The sequence below is a fragment of the Malaclemys terrapin genome, chromosome 1 (assembly GCF_027887155.1).
Source record: "Malaclemys terrapin pileata isolate rMalTer1 chromosome 1, rMalTer1.hap1, whole genome shotgun sequence".
Taxonomy (NCBI): Eukaryota; Metazoa; Chordata; order Testudines; family Emydidae; genus Malaclemys; species Malaclemys terrapin.
In genome coordinates, this window is record NC_071505.1 from 277953418 (window position 1) to 277969642 (window position 16225).

At 39.4% G+C, this 16225-nt stretch overlaps 1 protein-coding gene across 1 annotated transcript; it reads right to left on the reverse strand.

Moving 5' to 3' along the window:
- Window positions 1–12459: 12459 nt before the first annotated feature.
- Window positions 12460–13104, reverse strand: LOC128834813 (calcium-binding and coiled-coil domain-containing protein 2-like). Its single transcript, XM_054023931.1, has one exon. The coding sequence runs from the start codon at window positions 13102–13104 to the stop codon at window positions 12460–12462; it is 645 nt and encodes a 214-aa protein (XP_053879906.1).
- Window positions 13105–16225: the final 3121 nt, after the last annotated feature.

The window sequence follows — 16225 nt, forward strand, 5'->3', positions numbered from 1 at the left end:
TCTGCCCTGGGCCACCCCAGCAACACTAATGCCAGCCTTCTTTGGTGGCCCCCCTGAAACCTGCTCTCAGCCCCCAGACGGTCACAAGCCGCCAGCTGAGCTCCTCTGCTAAAGGGACAATTGTTTGACAAATATGGGAAACAGATCTTTAGGTATTGTACCGAATATGCTTGTACTGCTGCAATGTGGGCTTTTATAGCAACTACAACTATATTTTGAATTAAGTGAAACTTTGACAAAACATTGGACAGATTTGACCACAATTGATTTCTGAATGTAAAATACCTTTTGTTTGTTTGTTTGTTTTTGCAAGTTTGACAAGCTTGGATCCTATAAAATATATAGTTTTTAGATACGTTTGGAAATCTGTAGGGGTGGGGGGTAAGTCATATTTTGGAAACAGTCATTGGGCCTGAGAGAGCATGAGAATGATTCTGTAGCTTGGTTGTTACACTGGTTGGAGCACCCACCTGGGTCCAGTTCCCCTATTCCAATGACTATTTAAGTGCTTAGCCACACTGGCACAGCTTCAAAAGGAGAGAATAAGGAAGATCCACATTGCTGTTTCCCATAGCTCAGTGGTTAGGACAGTCACTGCAGAGATAGTGTTCAAATCTTTTCTCCCCAGCAGGCAGAGAGAGACTTAAACCTGGGTCTCCCAAATATCAGGTGAGTGCTTTAACCACTTGGCTAAACATTATAAGGGTGGCAGCATCGCCACCACCACTGGCATTTCTTGCAAGCTGCACTTTAACTGCAAAAGAGCCGCTCGTGGCTCATGAGCTGCATTTTGGCCGCCTCTGCTTTATAATATTGATGGGTTGGAATTACCAAAGATACCTTAAACCACAGTCACCTGTACCAAAGGTTCATACTCCCTAACAGCTACATTACTAGAACTAATGGGAGAGAGAATCACTATTAGAAATATCATTAGGTTTGGAGATTCTAAGAGCACACGAGGAACAATAGCAATGACCACAACATTCACAAGATATTAATCATCATTTTATTAACAATTTCATTAAGTAGATGAACAAAGCCAAATCTATTGAGACATACACAGAGAAAGACACAAACGATAAGATGTCTAGCTTCAATGATTTCATATTCACAACCTCAAGGATACCATAGAGATGGGTGTATCTTTCAACAGGTGGTCATTTGTGGAGGACCTCCTGATGGATTCTTCCTTCCTTATTCATGCTGGGGAACCTCTTTTTTATCCTGTGTTACACTCACATCTATAACCCTTATGGATATGCATGAGGGTTCCAAGCCCCTTTTTCCTTATTTGGACTTCTACACTCCATAAATATTGGGGTTCCTGGTTTTTCATAGGCTATCCTCTGAGCACCCCTTATCTTCATTAGCATTTACATCACCAAAACCCCATGGTAACTTACGGTCATCGCAGAATTTCCCATGGTGTTTCAATCCAGCATCTTGCAGCAGTGATGGGCACATTGTGGCATGTCTTCACAAACATCACTAATTAAGACATCTTTTACAATAATCTTGCAACTTTACTGGTACAGGGTTAGTCCTGGGTCAACTAGTCATGTCAACTTTGTTCAGACCTAGGGCCCATTATGGCTATGCTGAAATTTGACAGGCCTCAGTCCCGTGGGCCTTGTTTTACAATGTATCCCATTCTTACTTATATACCTAACACACTCTTACCAATAATATATGCTTATCAATCCTATACTATCCTTTGTATTCTTACATTTATACCTACAGTTTACATCTATTAAATACACATGCATTACATATGGATTAACCACAACAATAGGTAACATAATTAACTGGTTATATAAAATAATTAGCTACGCCAGTTTAGGTGGCTCCAGGTCTAGTGTGGATCCCATTCTTAGGTGCCTACCTCTCCCCATTCATTGCACAGGGAACCTTTGTGCCTAACTCAGGCTTTGTGGTCCCATTGGTGTTTTAGTGATTTTCTCGGCACCTAAAAATTAGACATGGCAACACTTAATATTACCATGTGTAAGCCCTTTGTGGTGCTGGACTCGAGTTTGATCTGCATTGCAGGTGAGTAGTTTGATCCCAAGTGATAATCATGGTCCCTGCATGCATTTGCAGGTGGGTTTTGAAGACATTTTCTAAAGGTGAAGAGTTATGAATTGGTTCCCTTGTGGTCAGATGCAGCAGATAGGCTAAGTATTGTTTATTAAAGAAACTGAGCTATAGTCTCACCCGATTAGTTGTATCACCATATACAAGGGGGACATGGATCAGCATTCACATCACACTCCCCGTCAGTAGCCAGCCCAGGCCAGGGAAGCTAATTATTCAACCAGCAGTGAGGATTGGTGAGGAGTCCTGGTCACATGCCACCTGAGGCACGTTGCGCATATGCTAAGAAAAGCACATAAAACAAGCACAGGGAATGTTTTTGCTGTAGCAGTTCTCACAATACATCAGTTTCCAGTGATCACAAATCTATCCCTCTGTTCAAATTATTGCATTAATTTGGTTAACTTATTCCCTGTCTTTGCATCTGGAGCACTAGTTATTCCCTGGTTCCTTTCATCTTATTCAAGGTGTATAGAACCTACAGAACTTGATTTCAGGTGAATCTAGGACTGTACTTATAACAGGGCCTGCATTCCTTGTTTAACACACAGATTAGTAGATAATCCATTGTGGGTTCAATGATATTATTATTAACTGCTGCCTATTTGGACTGTGTATGATTATTATTTTTCTATGCATTTGCAGGATCTAAACTTATATTAACAAGTCCTGTGAATACTATAACTGGTTACAATGCAGAAACTTGTATGTCCACAAGAGAGAGCTCTTGTAAAATTATATAGTGTAGCTTTAAAAAAGGAGCACAGTTTTCATATAAATAATGAAAAAATAAGTTTCAGTACTTGGTGTTTACTTTAATTATAGTATTTCACTTTTAAAACTCTTAATGTAGAATTAATACATTATTTTTGTTTTGATTGAATTCAATAACAAGTAAATAACTTGCACACATCTAATTTCTTAAATACGGACAAAGTTTTGGCATCTGATTTTATTTCTATTTAATAGTTCCTAAATCATTTGTAACCATAGAGAAGTGACCCTTGCAAATAACTCTGTGTCAATGCAACATGAAATGACCTGAACAGGCATCATCAATCTTTGTAAAATATATCAGCTTTGTAAAGGAACTTAGTATTTATCTTGGTTCCTTCTGATGTCCTCTAGTCATGCCTATTAGTCAGTAATGCCTATTACATACAGACTTGTGTTGAGGTTGGGGACATAAGCTGCAAGTTATATGGGCCCATGGTGCCTGTGATTCACCAATATTCAGGAACATGGGCCAGGCTCCACCAATGTTTGGGCTTCTATTTTCAGAGTCATCCCATCAATAGGATGGACCGGGGCAACCTCTTTGGGGGCCCCCCACGCCTCAGGGGAATGCAGGATCCAGGGCAGCCTGGGGGACTGGCAGCGGGCCTGGCACTGGCAGCAATGAGCGACCTGGCCCCAGTCCACCTCACTACGCTCCACCCCCCATTCCACCCCTTTCCCCAAGTCCCTGCCCTGACTCTTCCCACCCCTGCTCCACCCCACCCCCATTCCACCCCTTCCCCAAGCCCCTGCCCCAGCTCTGCCCCTGCTCTGCCCCCATTCCACCCCTTTCCCCAAGCCTCCACCTCTTTCCAGCTTCTACCCCCGAGTGATGCTGGGAGCTGGGGGAGTGGGACGGGCTGGGGCCAAGTCGCTTGCTGCTGCTGGTGCCAGGCCCCCCGCTAACCCACCAGGCTGCCCTGGACTGAAGCACAGGGCCCTCCAAAGGGACCCTGCTTGGACCTATTCTGAGCACCATCAAAAATGATGGTACAAACCTGGCACCCATGGTTGGGGATGATGCAGAACTACATTGCATGGTGCAAGCTATGGGAAACATTGTTGCATAGGTACAGTAGGGACAAAGGAATACGGGCAGTGCACCTGCAACAGCTTTTTCTTAAGAGGGTGCAGCATACATTGCTTATCATGGCTGGCCAACTCTGCTACTCAGTACAGAGGGTTTTTTTCTTCTCTATAGTTCTATCTCCTGCTCTCTCCAATCTTTTCAGACTGGCTAGAATGCTTCAGACATCAGTGTGGTGCATTCCTTGATTTCAGGTGAATAAAATGACTGTATTTGTGGTAAGCTCCACACTTCCTTTGCCCTCCCCTTTTCACACTCAGGCGAAGGACAGCCATGTTCTGTGTGAAAGCAATTCATAAAGGGGATTTAAAACTACTTTTGGAAGTCCAAAATATCACTAGAGTGTTTACGGCTGGATGTGTTGTGCACAGTTCCGGGAGCAGTGAAAATGAGCATCACTTGTACACACACCCGCTAATGCTTCTGTAACTGGGATTTGGGAGTGTAGCCACTGATTTCCCTGCAGAGTTTCCACAGCTGTTGGCAAGCACTTAGGAAATATTTCTGAACTGGGAGGCACCTTCTAGCAGCATCCCCAAATTTCTGTTCATGCAGAACACAAGGGAACCAGTACTGATCCCTTCAGAAATCCAGCAGCTCTCAAAAGCTTCCCCCGATGACTTCCTGCAGAAAGAGGAGAAACACAGACAGCAGTTTCTCCCTGAAAATGTTCTGTACTAATGTGGGATAAGGTATATCTGAAGGTTAGAGCAACTGCCCTAGAGTCAGGATTTTTGTGTCACATTCTTGCCCCTTCCATTAAGTAGTTTTATAACTGTGGGCAGTTACTTCACTTGTTTTTATGTCTCAATGTACCCATCTATCTGTTAAGCAGATGTAATAATAATATTTCAGAAAGTGGTTTAAAATCATTGTATGAAAGATGCTACTGCAGCTCAAAATATAGGGAGATAGGGCATGGCATGTCTAAATCATGCAACATAAAAATATAAACCAAATTTACTATATTTATTGATGTCTGCGGGCAGATTTTTCACCCTGCCCAAGGAGAGAGTGGGCATAGGGTAGATAGTGAGCCATCAGGACACCAGTTATGTCTTCCTGATCCTGAGCTATTTGGGTCTGGTGCAAGTTAGAGTGAAAGAGTTATAGTTCTAACTTATGCCAGTGGAGAACTGAGTGTATTAGAGCTGTACTAGAGCACATAAAACTCCGGTAAGCCACATTCAACAGAGCTCTCTCCACCACCATTCTGCCAGTGGAGAGATCCCCTGCACTGGGGGAATTCTTCAGTGGCCATATTCTGCCACTTTAAATCCAATTTATGCTTACAGAGCTCAAAACAATCTCATTGACCGAGATAATCTGGCCTTCTATATTTACATAAAATTCTCTTTACTTCTGATGCACGTGCTGTATTCATTTTGACTCCCCATGATTTTTGACTCCCAATGAAGTCAAAAGCAGGACTCCAGTGATTTCCAGAGGTGTAGCATCCTGCCTGTTATGTGTTAATTTCTAATCTTTAATTGAAAAGTCTACCAGCTGCTACATTTTGTATTGATTTAAAAAAATCTGTGTTTTTACAAACATTTTCATTTTTAATGTCATTACTTTCCCATACTTTCCTAATGCACTTATCTTGAACTGAATGTGCTAGATGGTACCTAAAATCTGAGCATCTTTTCTGTAAATTCCCAATTTTAAAGTTGCGACAGTATGATAAATATTGAATTAAAATAACAACCTTTCATAGTCACAAAAATAGTTCACCTTTCTGATCTCATTATTTTCTTTCATTCTTCCTCTAAATCTAATAGCTTTCCACCTTTGAGTTGCATTTCTTAAAATATCTATGACTCATTAATTGAAAAAACAGCCCTCCCCCTTTTTATTCATTAGAAGTGGTGCCTTTCATCGACCGTTCCAGCGGTGGCCCAAAATAAGTTAGATTAAAAAGCATTCCTGCTTCCGTCTAGACAGGAGTGATTCTGGGGTATTGCTGTCATCTGGGGTATTGCTCTGACTCTCTGGATTGACAAAGAATGTGGTCTGTACTCTGTTCACATTTAATGTAATACAGAGAACAATTTTGCACTTTTATGCTGTAGATTCAGTTCTGCAGATCTATAGTCACAACTTCCCTAATTCAGCAAGGTACTTAATTGGTGCCTTACTTTAAACATGTGAGCAATCCTATTGATTTCAGTGTGAATACTCATGAACTTAGACTTATGCATGTGCTGAATCAGGGCCTTAACTCTTGGAACATATACAAGTAGAACAAAGTCTTCACTTCTGTTTTGTTCTTGGAAATGAATATTCTCCAGGCACATTCTCTACAACAAAGGACAAAACACTATATATAGAACACTAAATCCCGAGTGTAGGTATTATATCCCCCAGCTTATAACTAACATGATTATTTCTGTATCTCAGACACATATTTCAAAACTTTCAGTCTCAGTTTAGGTGACTCCTCTAATGCTAATTAGCTGGCAAGTAAGGGGAATGTGATAAAAAGGAAATTAAGGAGAATCTATAATGATTAAGAAGAGGAAAAGACAGAATACATAATATGTCCGTGCCAAAAATTCCAAATGTGTGTACATACATTTAGGCATCTAAATACGTGTATAAGCAATTAAACAGTGGGCTGGTTTTCAAAGGTGCTGAAAACCTGCAGCTCTTCATGAAATCAAGGTTAATTCTGTGTGCTTAGCACCTCTGTAAAAGAGGTCACTTTTTAAAGTGCTTAGCTACAGATTTAGGAACCATAGTTTTGCACTCCAGTTTGGCTATTTTGAACATATAGGCCTGCTCCTCTTGGTAAAAGCCCCCATTGCTCTTCCAAGCTTGTTCTTCATGATGATATTAACTCTTCAGTTAATTCAGACAGAAATATATACTCCAGTTCAGCAAAGCACTTAACCATGTGCTTTAATCCATCCCTATTCAGCAAAGCATGCGCTTAAGTCCTACTAAGGTAAGAACTCACCCTCTGAAAATCAGGACCCTTTAAGGTGCCACAGGTTGGGTACCCAAAATCATTAGCCACTTTTGAAAATCTTGGCCAACATCTTCAGATACAGGAGGTCCAGTTAGTTCAACCAACTGTTTCTTTTATGCATTGTTCCAAGACAGCATTTCAATTTTGGCACTTGTAAGGCAAGTGTGACTACTATGTTTAGGTGCCCACCAGACGGAACAATTTTGAAATACTACTTTTCTTTTAAAATTTACGACCTAACATTCCCACTTTAGTGTTGTTTCAGGAAACATCCATTTTTCAATTTCTAAAGGCACATTTGTTAATGCAACTGGTTAATGATGCCTCAGTATTAAATATTTAAATGTATTTAAATGTTGTTTTCAATATGCATTTCGTGAATATTTGAAAATAGATATCATCGTGTGAGATTTCCCCTGAACATCTGCCAGCTTGCACATCTTATTGTTTCATCCAATTTATTATCTGGAATTCAGATTAAAATATAGAATTTTGAATGTACAGGAAATTACATATAGAATTTGCAATATCTTTGGAAACTATGCAAATAACAAAACCAGAGATGCACATGCAGCAAAAGCCTGGAACCACCACTCAAAAACTTAGGGCAAGCTTGATCCTAGTTTTGTGACTAGCTTCTTTCCTGAGAATGAACCAAATCCAAATCCTGGTTCTGAATAGCAAGACTTTTGAGAAAGTTTGGTTCCAGATTCACTTCTAAGCTGTATGACATGGGCACATCTCTAATAAAAACACTCTCTTTAAATGGAATTACCATTTATTAACAGTCCAAAACAATTCTTGGTTCTTCTCCTAGACTATAAAACCTGTTAAGTGCTGTTTCAATGTTTGCCGTTTCTTTGGTTTACTGTCTAAACAGCATGAAAACAACATGCCAAGGTGGTGTGAGTGGATGTTTAAGTTACACATCAGGCATAAGTTTATCAGTAAGTGGGAAAGCAATGCAAATTACATCAATCTGCTGTTATAGGGAGATGAAATTCTGCCCTAGTCTAAGGGTATCAGATGAATTTAGCTTGCATTTGCTGACTCCAGGATGCATTTGGCTGAACCGCATTCAAAGTCTGTAACTGCAGGGAGGAAACAGTAAAGCCTGAGTCTCTGATTCAGAGCATTTTGAACCTGTAATATTATGCCAGCGCTTACATGTGGATTCTCCAGTACAAAAAATTTGTATATTAGATTTATACATCAGTAGTCTTGATTTTACTGACCAGGTATAATTTTGGCCATTTTAATAAGCATCAAAACGTTATCTGAACTCTGCTTCCTACACCTCCTGTTGATTTAATATTTTGATGTGAGTACTATGAGTCAATGCCCATGAGAAAGTTTGAGTAAGATAACTACTTAGTGAGAAGTAATTCTTTGGAGCAACTCAAAATGTAGTAGTTTCAAAGGCCAGGCATATTTTTTCCACACAATTAACACAAAAATCATATTTTAATGGATATGCCTTAAGCAGGTGTGCACATTATTTAAAGATTCTTTTGGTGAACGCATAGCTAAGCAAACTTTCTTATGTGATTTACTTTTATCTTCCCTACCAGCTCGCATAAGAACAGGGCGTTTTTGTACTGCAGAGAACAGCGTATCAGTATGAGCCAGAATGAAATGTATCTGATTATCTGCCAGAATTCCCTCAGAAATGTTCTATCAGTCAGGTTTCACTTTTTAGCAGATTCTTACTGCTGTTAGAGGCAGCATTTTATGGTGAGCACTGGGCACAGCTGAGGAGCGAGATACATACAAGATGAGTGTTAAATTGAGGTTACCGCTCTGTGTGTACCTGTTCTTACATTGTACTGATACTGAATGAGGTGGCGTGAAACTATACTTGCTATCATGCTGTCCACTGCCAGAGTGTCCAAATAACTAATCTCCATGACGGTTCTCATAGGGGTGCCTTGGAAGAGTGCTTTATCCTAGGCCCTGAGTACAGAGGCACCTTCCCATTAGCTTGGTGTTCCTTGAAGGGGTGCTCAGTGCTGGGATACTGTCAATTTTGTCAGCTGGACTTTGAATTTTCATTTTGCTCTATTTGTTTGCCTGTCATCCCCACTGTTTATATTCAACCCTGTACCTGGGCCTAGTCTTTGTTCTACCTTGCCTCTTTCCCATGCATTTTCTACATCTAGTCCACTCAGCTTGTAATTGCTAATTTCCTTCTTGTCTGTTGTGTGTCTGTATGCATGTAGCTCTCATGTTCATATGCAAATGATTTATTTACATAAGTATAAAAAGATTAGACAGATTGGACCAATATAGGCATAGGCACCAGAGGTATTTGCATATTTGGTTTTCAGAATTACACATTATTGATCACCCTCTCTCCATTAAGCCCTTGCTGAACTGATTGGCCAAGACACAGTAGCATGACAGGGTATGTGCAATGATGATTGTGCTGTGGTCACTTTGATCTCTGCTGCTTGTTATTGTCTGAGGCCGGAGGAGGAATCAAATATTGGCTTTACAGAACTATTGTGCAGATTTCTGACAAGGCAGATGTATGCAATTCCTGTGCTGTGAGTAACAAATGACTTCTTTGTGAGAATGGAGGGAGAGATACAAAGAAACTGAGAAAAGAACAGGAGTACTTGTGGCACCTTAGAGACTAACAAATTTATTAGAGCATAAGCTTTCGTGGACTACAGAAACTGAGGATATGTGATGGTATTGCCTAGTGGACTGACTGAATCTTTAGAGGTAAATTGGAGACCTCATGCATTTTATGATATGACAATGAATAATAAATGATGTTTGATTTCTGGTTCCCATAGCCATTATACCCTCCTACCCCCCCCCCCCCTAAAAAAAGCAGGAACCCTATTTTGGCCTTATTTCTTGCCTATTGGTCACATACTCTCAACCCTTGAACAATCTATCCAGCCTTCCCTTCAGAGGTATCCGGCAGACAGCAGATTTGTAAAAGGATCAATTCTGCTGACAATTAATTTAACAGCAGTTTTGTAAGTGGGTATAACTGGATTTTCAACAAGTTCCTTGTCCGGTGTGTCTGTTTGCAAGCAGATGCTATGCTTGGGTGTTTGGCAGTGTTTGACTTGGGGGCTGTTAGTTGGCAAGCGTCAGATATCAGATTCACTTTTCCACCTAATATTAGCTCAGTGCTTTCTGGTCAGATACACAATTTCTGATATTACTAGGGATCAGTAGGTTATCTAGAGCCCTCCTTTCTCTTTACCTAAGGAAGCTAGTGCTCTGCTTGAATTCTGCCATGATATAAACTAGCATAATAATTTTAAACAGATCCAGGGCGTTGAATTGATTTATTATGAACTGTGGAATGTGGAATAGAGATCTCTGCAGGTGCCATCCCTGCATATTGTCTCTGTGACTGCAACAATATAAGCATGTAAATCTGGATTGCTCATCTTCAGCTTTGAAAGTTTCCCTGATTTTAGAAGGACACACTAAGCACTCCAATCTCTGCTTTTCTTCGCTGGAGATCTTTGGATCGCAAAGAGCTTTTAATGCTGAGCGCTCTACTTACCTCCAGTTACCTTTTTCATCTAAGAAAATTCACAAGATTTCACACTTTTTCTCTATCATTTTAAAAGTCCAGTTAGGTGAGATGGGTGGCATGTGACAACGATTGAGCATCTCAAAAAAAAAAAAGATGCTGTTTTCTAACATTGATCAATGCACTTAATTAGAATGAGAAAAAAACAGTATTTTCCCTAGAGCCAGTCAGTCTCTCTCTCTCTTCCTCCCTCCTGCCTAGTTTCCTCCTACAGATTTAAAGAAACATTACAGATCTCATGATAATAAGAGCCTAATGTGAGCTTGGAAGCATAAAGTGCTCAGTACCCACCAAGAGATCCTCAGTGTCTGGCAGGACCAGCTCCTTCTATCAGCAATACAATTTGTTCAATATACAGCTCTTAGTAGATATTAGGCTGAAGCTTCATCATCACCACTAGTGCCACTATGGTATTTAATTTTTCACAAGAAATAAACAGCCTGCTTTAAATACTTCTAAATGCTGTTAATCATACTTGAAGTTCCTAATTACACATGATAATTTACTAATGTTTTAAACATAATGTATTTATGGAAGATAATTAATTTCTCTGCATGTAAGTAAATTTAATCTTATTAATATTATAAAGACAAATTAGAATGCCATATTTCTTCATTATTTAAACATATAACCTCAGAATGGAAATAACCCCTCAAGCAATTACAAACCAAATGTTTTCTAAATAGAAAACCATCATCATTGGTACACCGTCTTGCAGGGTTATTATCATGCTCTCTCATCCTGATTAAGTGTGACTATTAATCCTGAAAAGGCTAGTTGCTGAGTCCTGTGTTTTGAGTAACCCTAGCTCACTGCTGTTTTTTCTCCATTCCACTGTCTGTTTTCCCTTTTAAAAACTAATGACAATGATGTTGATGATAGGACCAACCTGTTGCCACGTCACAGTCTTTGAGAGGACTTTCACCTCATTTCCTCATCTTACTTATCTATTTGTTTTTTGTCTCTCCCAGTGAGATATCAGCTATAAAGTAGTGAAATGAATGGTGTCATTGTGCTATGATACAGTATCATTAACATGTTTGACTGCAAATTCCCATGACTCTGCATCACTGTTCCATTTCTATGCAAACAATAATGGATAGGCACTGGGACCATTGTGAAAACTGGGGAGACAACTTGTAGGATAACACACTGGCTGGAAGTTAACACAAGTCACTATCTTTATCTTCCAGTGTTTTACATTATCACTTGTAGCTTTTGTTCTGTGCCCTGTTGAAAGGAATTAGGAAATTTTAAAAGGGATATAAAACCGTATGCTTCAGGGGATAAACCAAACCTAACTGTGGAAGTTATGAAGAAATTTCCCTGTGGGCAAATTATTCCGTTACTGTCCATTGTAGAGTTTCTTACTCTTCCTATAAAGTATCTGATACTGACTCTTCTCAGAAACAGATTACTGTATTAAATGACTCTGGATTGGAAGAATGGAAAGGTGGCAGAGAGTCACCTGTGCCATTCCTTTACCCTCAGAATTCACAAAATCAAAATTCTCTTTCCATGAGCATTTACCAACTTTTTTGGCCAAAAGTGCTAGAGTATATTTGTGGAAAGCAAATATCAATAGAATGTAAGCCCGCTAAAAGCACATTCACCTAAATATGCATATTGTATTCATCCAACTGTAAATAAAATTGAGCCAATTCAACGATACCAATTTTATAAATAAAGTAGCAGTCTGATGCTGCACATTCTGCACCTCCAGTAGGACTTTATTAGTTTCTGGGATCAAGAATGTAGATACCCAACTTATTTCAGCACATGTGAACTTTCTAGGTCTTGGCATTGAGCCCAACAGACTTATCTACATCCAGTTAATCTCCCTTTGTCCATGTTGATCTTCTAGTCTGCAAACTGGACCATGATCTAATTACAGTTTCAGGTTATTGTCCTCCTGCATCAAGTTCTTATTTCTCCTGCTGGAGAGCCTTCTCTTCCTAGCTGGCCTTATTCCTCTCCATGAAGGACCTTGTTCCATTCTTGGAGAGCTTTGTTCTCCTCATCAAGGGCTTTCTTCTCCTCTTGAAGGGCCTTGTTCTCCTCATGGAGGGCCCTGTTCTCCTCACGAAGGGCAATTTTTTCCTCCTGGAGGGCTTTTCCCTGATTCTGAAGGGCCTTTTCCTCTTCCTGAAGGGCTATCTCATCCTTCTGGAGAGCCTTAATCTGCGCTTGGAAGGCCTTGTTCTCCTCCCATAGGGCCACAGTCTCTTCCTGAAGTGCTTTTTCCTCCATTTGGAAGGCTATTTCCTGTTCTTGGAGAGCCTTGATTTCTTCCCAAAGGGCTTTGTTCTGTTTTCGGAGGGCCTTTTCCTGCTTCTCAAGAACCTTTTTCTCTTCAAAATAATCCATTTTCCTCTCCTGGAGGGTCTTGTTGTCCTCAGAAAGGGCTTTGTTCTCTGCTCGAAGGGCTTGATTATCGTTGTGGAAGACCTTGTTCTCCACACGGAAAGCCTTGTTCTCTTCCCGGAGGACCTGATTCTCCTCTTGAAGAAACTGGTTCTCCTTCCAGAGAGCTTGATTAAGCTGCATCTGGTGGGAGGAAGGGTGCAGCAGAGAGAAACAGCTACTCATGCCATCATTGAGTTCAAGCATTTTGTCACTTAGCTACACCCTCCAGCGGGTGGGCTGTAGTCTGAGCTTTGTTTAGCTTATTTTATCATCAGATTGAAAATGGAGGTGAAGTCTCAGTAAGCATCTCTACAGAAGAAGGTCATGAAACACAGAATTAAACATGTACCATTTAGTTATGGAGTCCAAAGCACAGTAATGGTAAACCTGATTTTCATACCTGACAAAGATGGTATATTCTCTTTCAGTAAACCTATATGAGTAAAATTATTTTAGGAGACTAAATTAATTAATTATCTGTTTATTGGGAGTGGGGGAGCTGCCACTGTTTTTATAGTTTTGATAATTTAAGACCAGATTTTGCTCTCAGTGACACCAGTGTAAATCCAGAGTAATTCCACTGAAGTGACAGATTTACACAGATTTAGGTTTAATTTCTGAAATTTGAAGAAACTGACGTTGAATTAAGCTCATCTTTGTTTTTTTTATGCACAAGTTCATATTCCAGTTTTTGAATGACATATAAACCTTTGTGTATTAGAACAACAATTATACAATAATTAAGTGAATAAACTTCATGTCCTATTGCATAAATAAGTTCTGCATTGTGCCTTTAAAATACCATTGTTTGTAACTCACTAATAAATGGCATTGTCTTTAAGCAATGGCAACACAGAATTTCAAATAAATTAAGTTATTAACTTTCCTAATTTAAAAATATGATGTCTGATTCTGATTTCACTTTAGTTTTAAATTGGTATAAGTCTCCTGGGTTAAACACAGTCACTTTCAGTTCACTCCAGTGTATGTAAAATAAAACTCAGGCCACATTTTAAACACTAGTGATAAAAATATGACACCAATAACAGTGCTTAATTTGTGCCCTGGTTTACCAGAGCTGAGTCCCAGCACCTCTATTCTTGGCAGTTCATAGCCCTGCCACCTCTAGGCTTGCTGCATTAGTTATGAATGTAAAAAAAAAAAAATTGCTTGAGCCCAAGAACCTAATTGCTTGAGCTCTGGCTCCTCCTTCATTATAAATTAAGCACTGGCCAATAACACCTGATAGTAGCAATGACAACAGTAAATTGAGTTACTCAAATATAAAGAATAATCATTTGAACTCATTAGATTAATTTCAGTTTTGTCCATTTGAAAAATCCAAAATTTTAACAAACTTGTTTTGTTACTGAATTTCTTGTGATTGACATTTCAATTAAACACAGAAACTCAAGAGAACCAAAGGAAATGCATATCTAATCTCTGCCAGAGATTAGCCTGTGATGCTTGGATTGGAATCCAAATGTCCCCACATATCAAGGCTATTCTGACTGAGATATTTGGTTGAGGACACCTAATATCTACCCATGTGATAGGTAGGTCCACAATGTAGTCTCAAAAGGACAGAAGGCAGAGCTGTTTCCATCTATGTCCCAGAACTGTGGCACGTTCTCCCTAGATGTATACAACAGTATACTCTTTCAGGTGAGATTCAAGACTTTTTTGTTTCCATACTAGCTGTACTTTTTTTAAAGAGTTACATATGTTTGCTTATATGTATCTTATGCATTTCCTGTACCTTTTCCCTGGTTGCCATGGGGCCATGTTGCTTTTTTCTTGATATTACTGTACTTATTTATTGTATCATGTTGGCCCTTTGGGTATCGGGCACCTAACAGATAAATATGTATTAACTAATAAATTCCAGTTATTATAATTTAATTAGTGAAGGTACCACCAAAAAACATAAAATAACAGATTCACAGCTGGTAAATTAAATTGGTGGAGCCATCCCAGCAGTTCACACCAGCTGAATATCTGGCCCAAAATTTGTAACAAATTTTAGAGAGCATACATTACTTACCAGGGTGCTGTTCTTGATTCAACTGCCATCTGATGTCATCTGGTGACAAGCACTCAAGCAGTCATGGTCGGTTATCGATAGTGGTGTCGTTTAATAAAGGATAACATTAGTGACATAATAATAAGTGACCCTGGTAATCACTGACACTGGTGGTCTGTAGCGTGGGGATGAAAATGTGTATAGGTCAGGAATCTGAAGTAGGGAGCCACATTGCTTGTATTTCTCAGCCATTCTTCATGGTTATTTTTTTATTATATTGACCTTAAATGTTTTGGCTGGCTGCCTGTGTGGCTGCAGAGCTGAAATATAGAGTGATATGACAACAGTTCCTTCAAAGACCTTGAAGATGGGATTTTTCTCTATCATTCCATAGTATCCATTGATACCTATGGAGTTATTCCAGATTTATACCAGTGTAACAAAGAAAATAATTTAGTTCTATATAGACTTTTATACTTTAATTATTAGGCTAGTATTAATATTTTCAGGTTTGCAGATGTGAATAAAGTAAAGCAAATACTTTTGTTGAACTGGTATTGAAGAACCAAAGATGTGGTGGTAGTGTACTTGCTATCTTCACTGTTCATACCTGCAACCTCCTTGCCTTTCATGATCACCAGGTGCACCCCCCCAGCATTCCATGATAACCATTCTTGTCCTATTTACATACCAGTATGAACTTTTAGTAACTCAACTGCTTTAATGGAGCTCTATAAGATTCACACTAGTATTAACTGGCAGCAGAATCCAGCTTATTGTCTGCAAACTTTTGGTGGCAAATGAACATTATACAGCAACTGCAGAATAAACCAGTTCCTAATATCTGTCATCTGACTGAGGCAATTATTATTTTTTCAGACATGATGCATTTGCTGGGAATATATATCTATATCAACATAGATATAGATCCACAGCAAATCATCATGACTGAAAAAATACTGATATCTGTATATATTTATCTCTATATTTATCTCTCTATATATAAAGAGGAGTGTATGACACTTTCAAGTCCAATGAGTTTAAAATGAGATCAGGGATTCTGTTTTGAATCAGCAACATACACATCACATCATCTCTTTGTGATGTCGCTCAGCTCCATTCTTCATATTACTGGCTAGGGAACTGAAATATGCCACATAAAATGACAAATAATCCCTGGAAATTGATATACACAATGCTCATTGAAGTTTTCCAGGATGATCAGCCCTCTGAATCCTTGAATCCCATGTCTGCTCATGCAAAGGAAACAGGTCGGCAGAGCAGATGGGCAATGTTCAAACA

Coding starts and splice junctions, on each gene's coding strand:
- LOC128834813 (XM_054023931.1), bottom strand. CDS start 13,104: ATGCTTGAACTCAATGATGGCATGAGTAGCTGTTTCTCTCTGCTGCAC.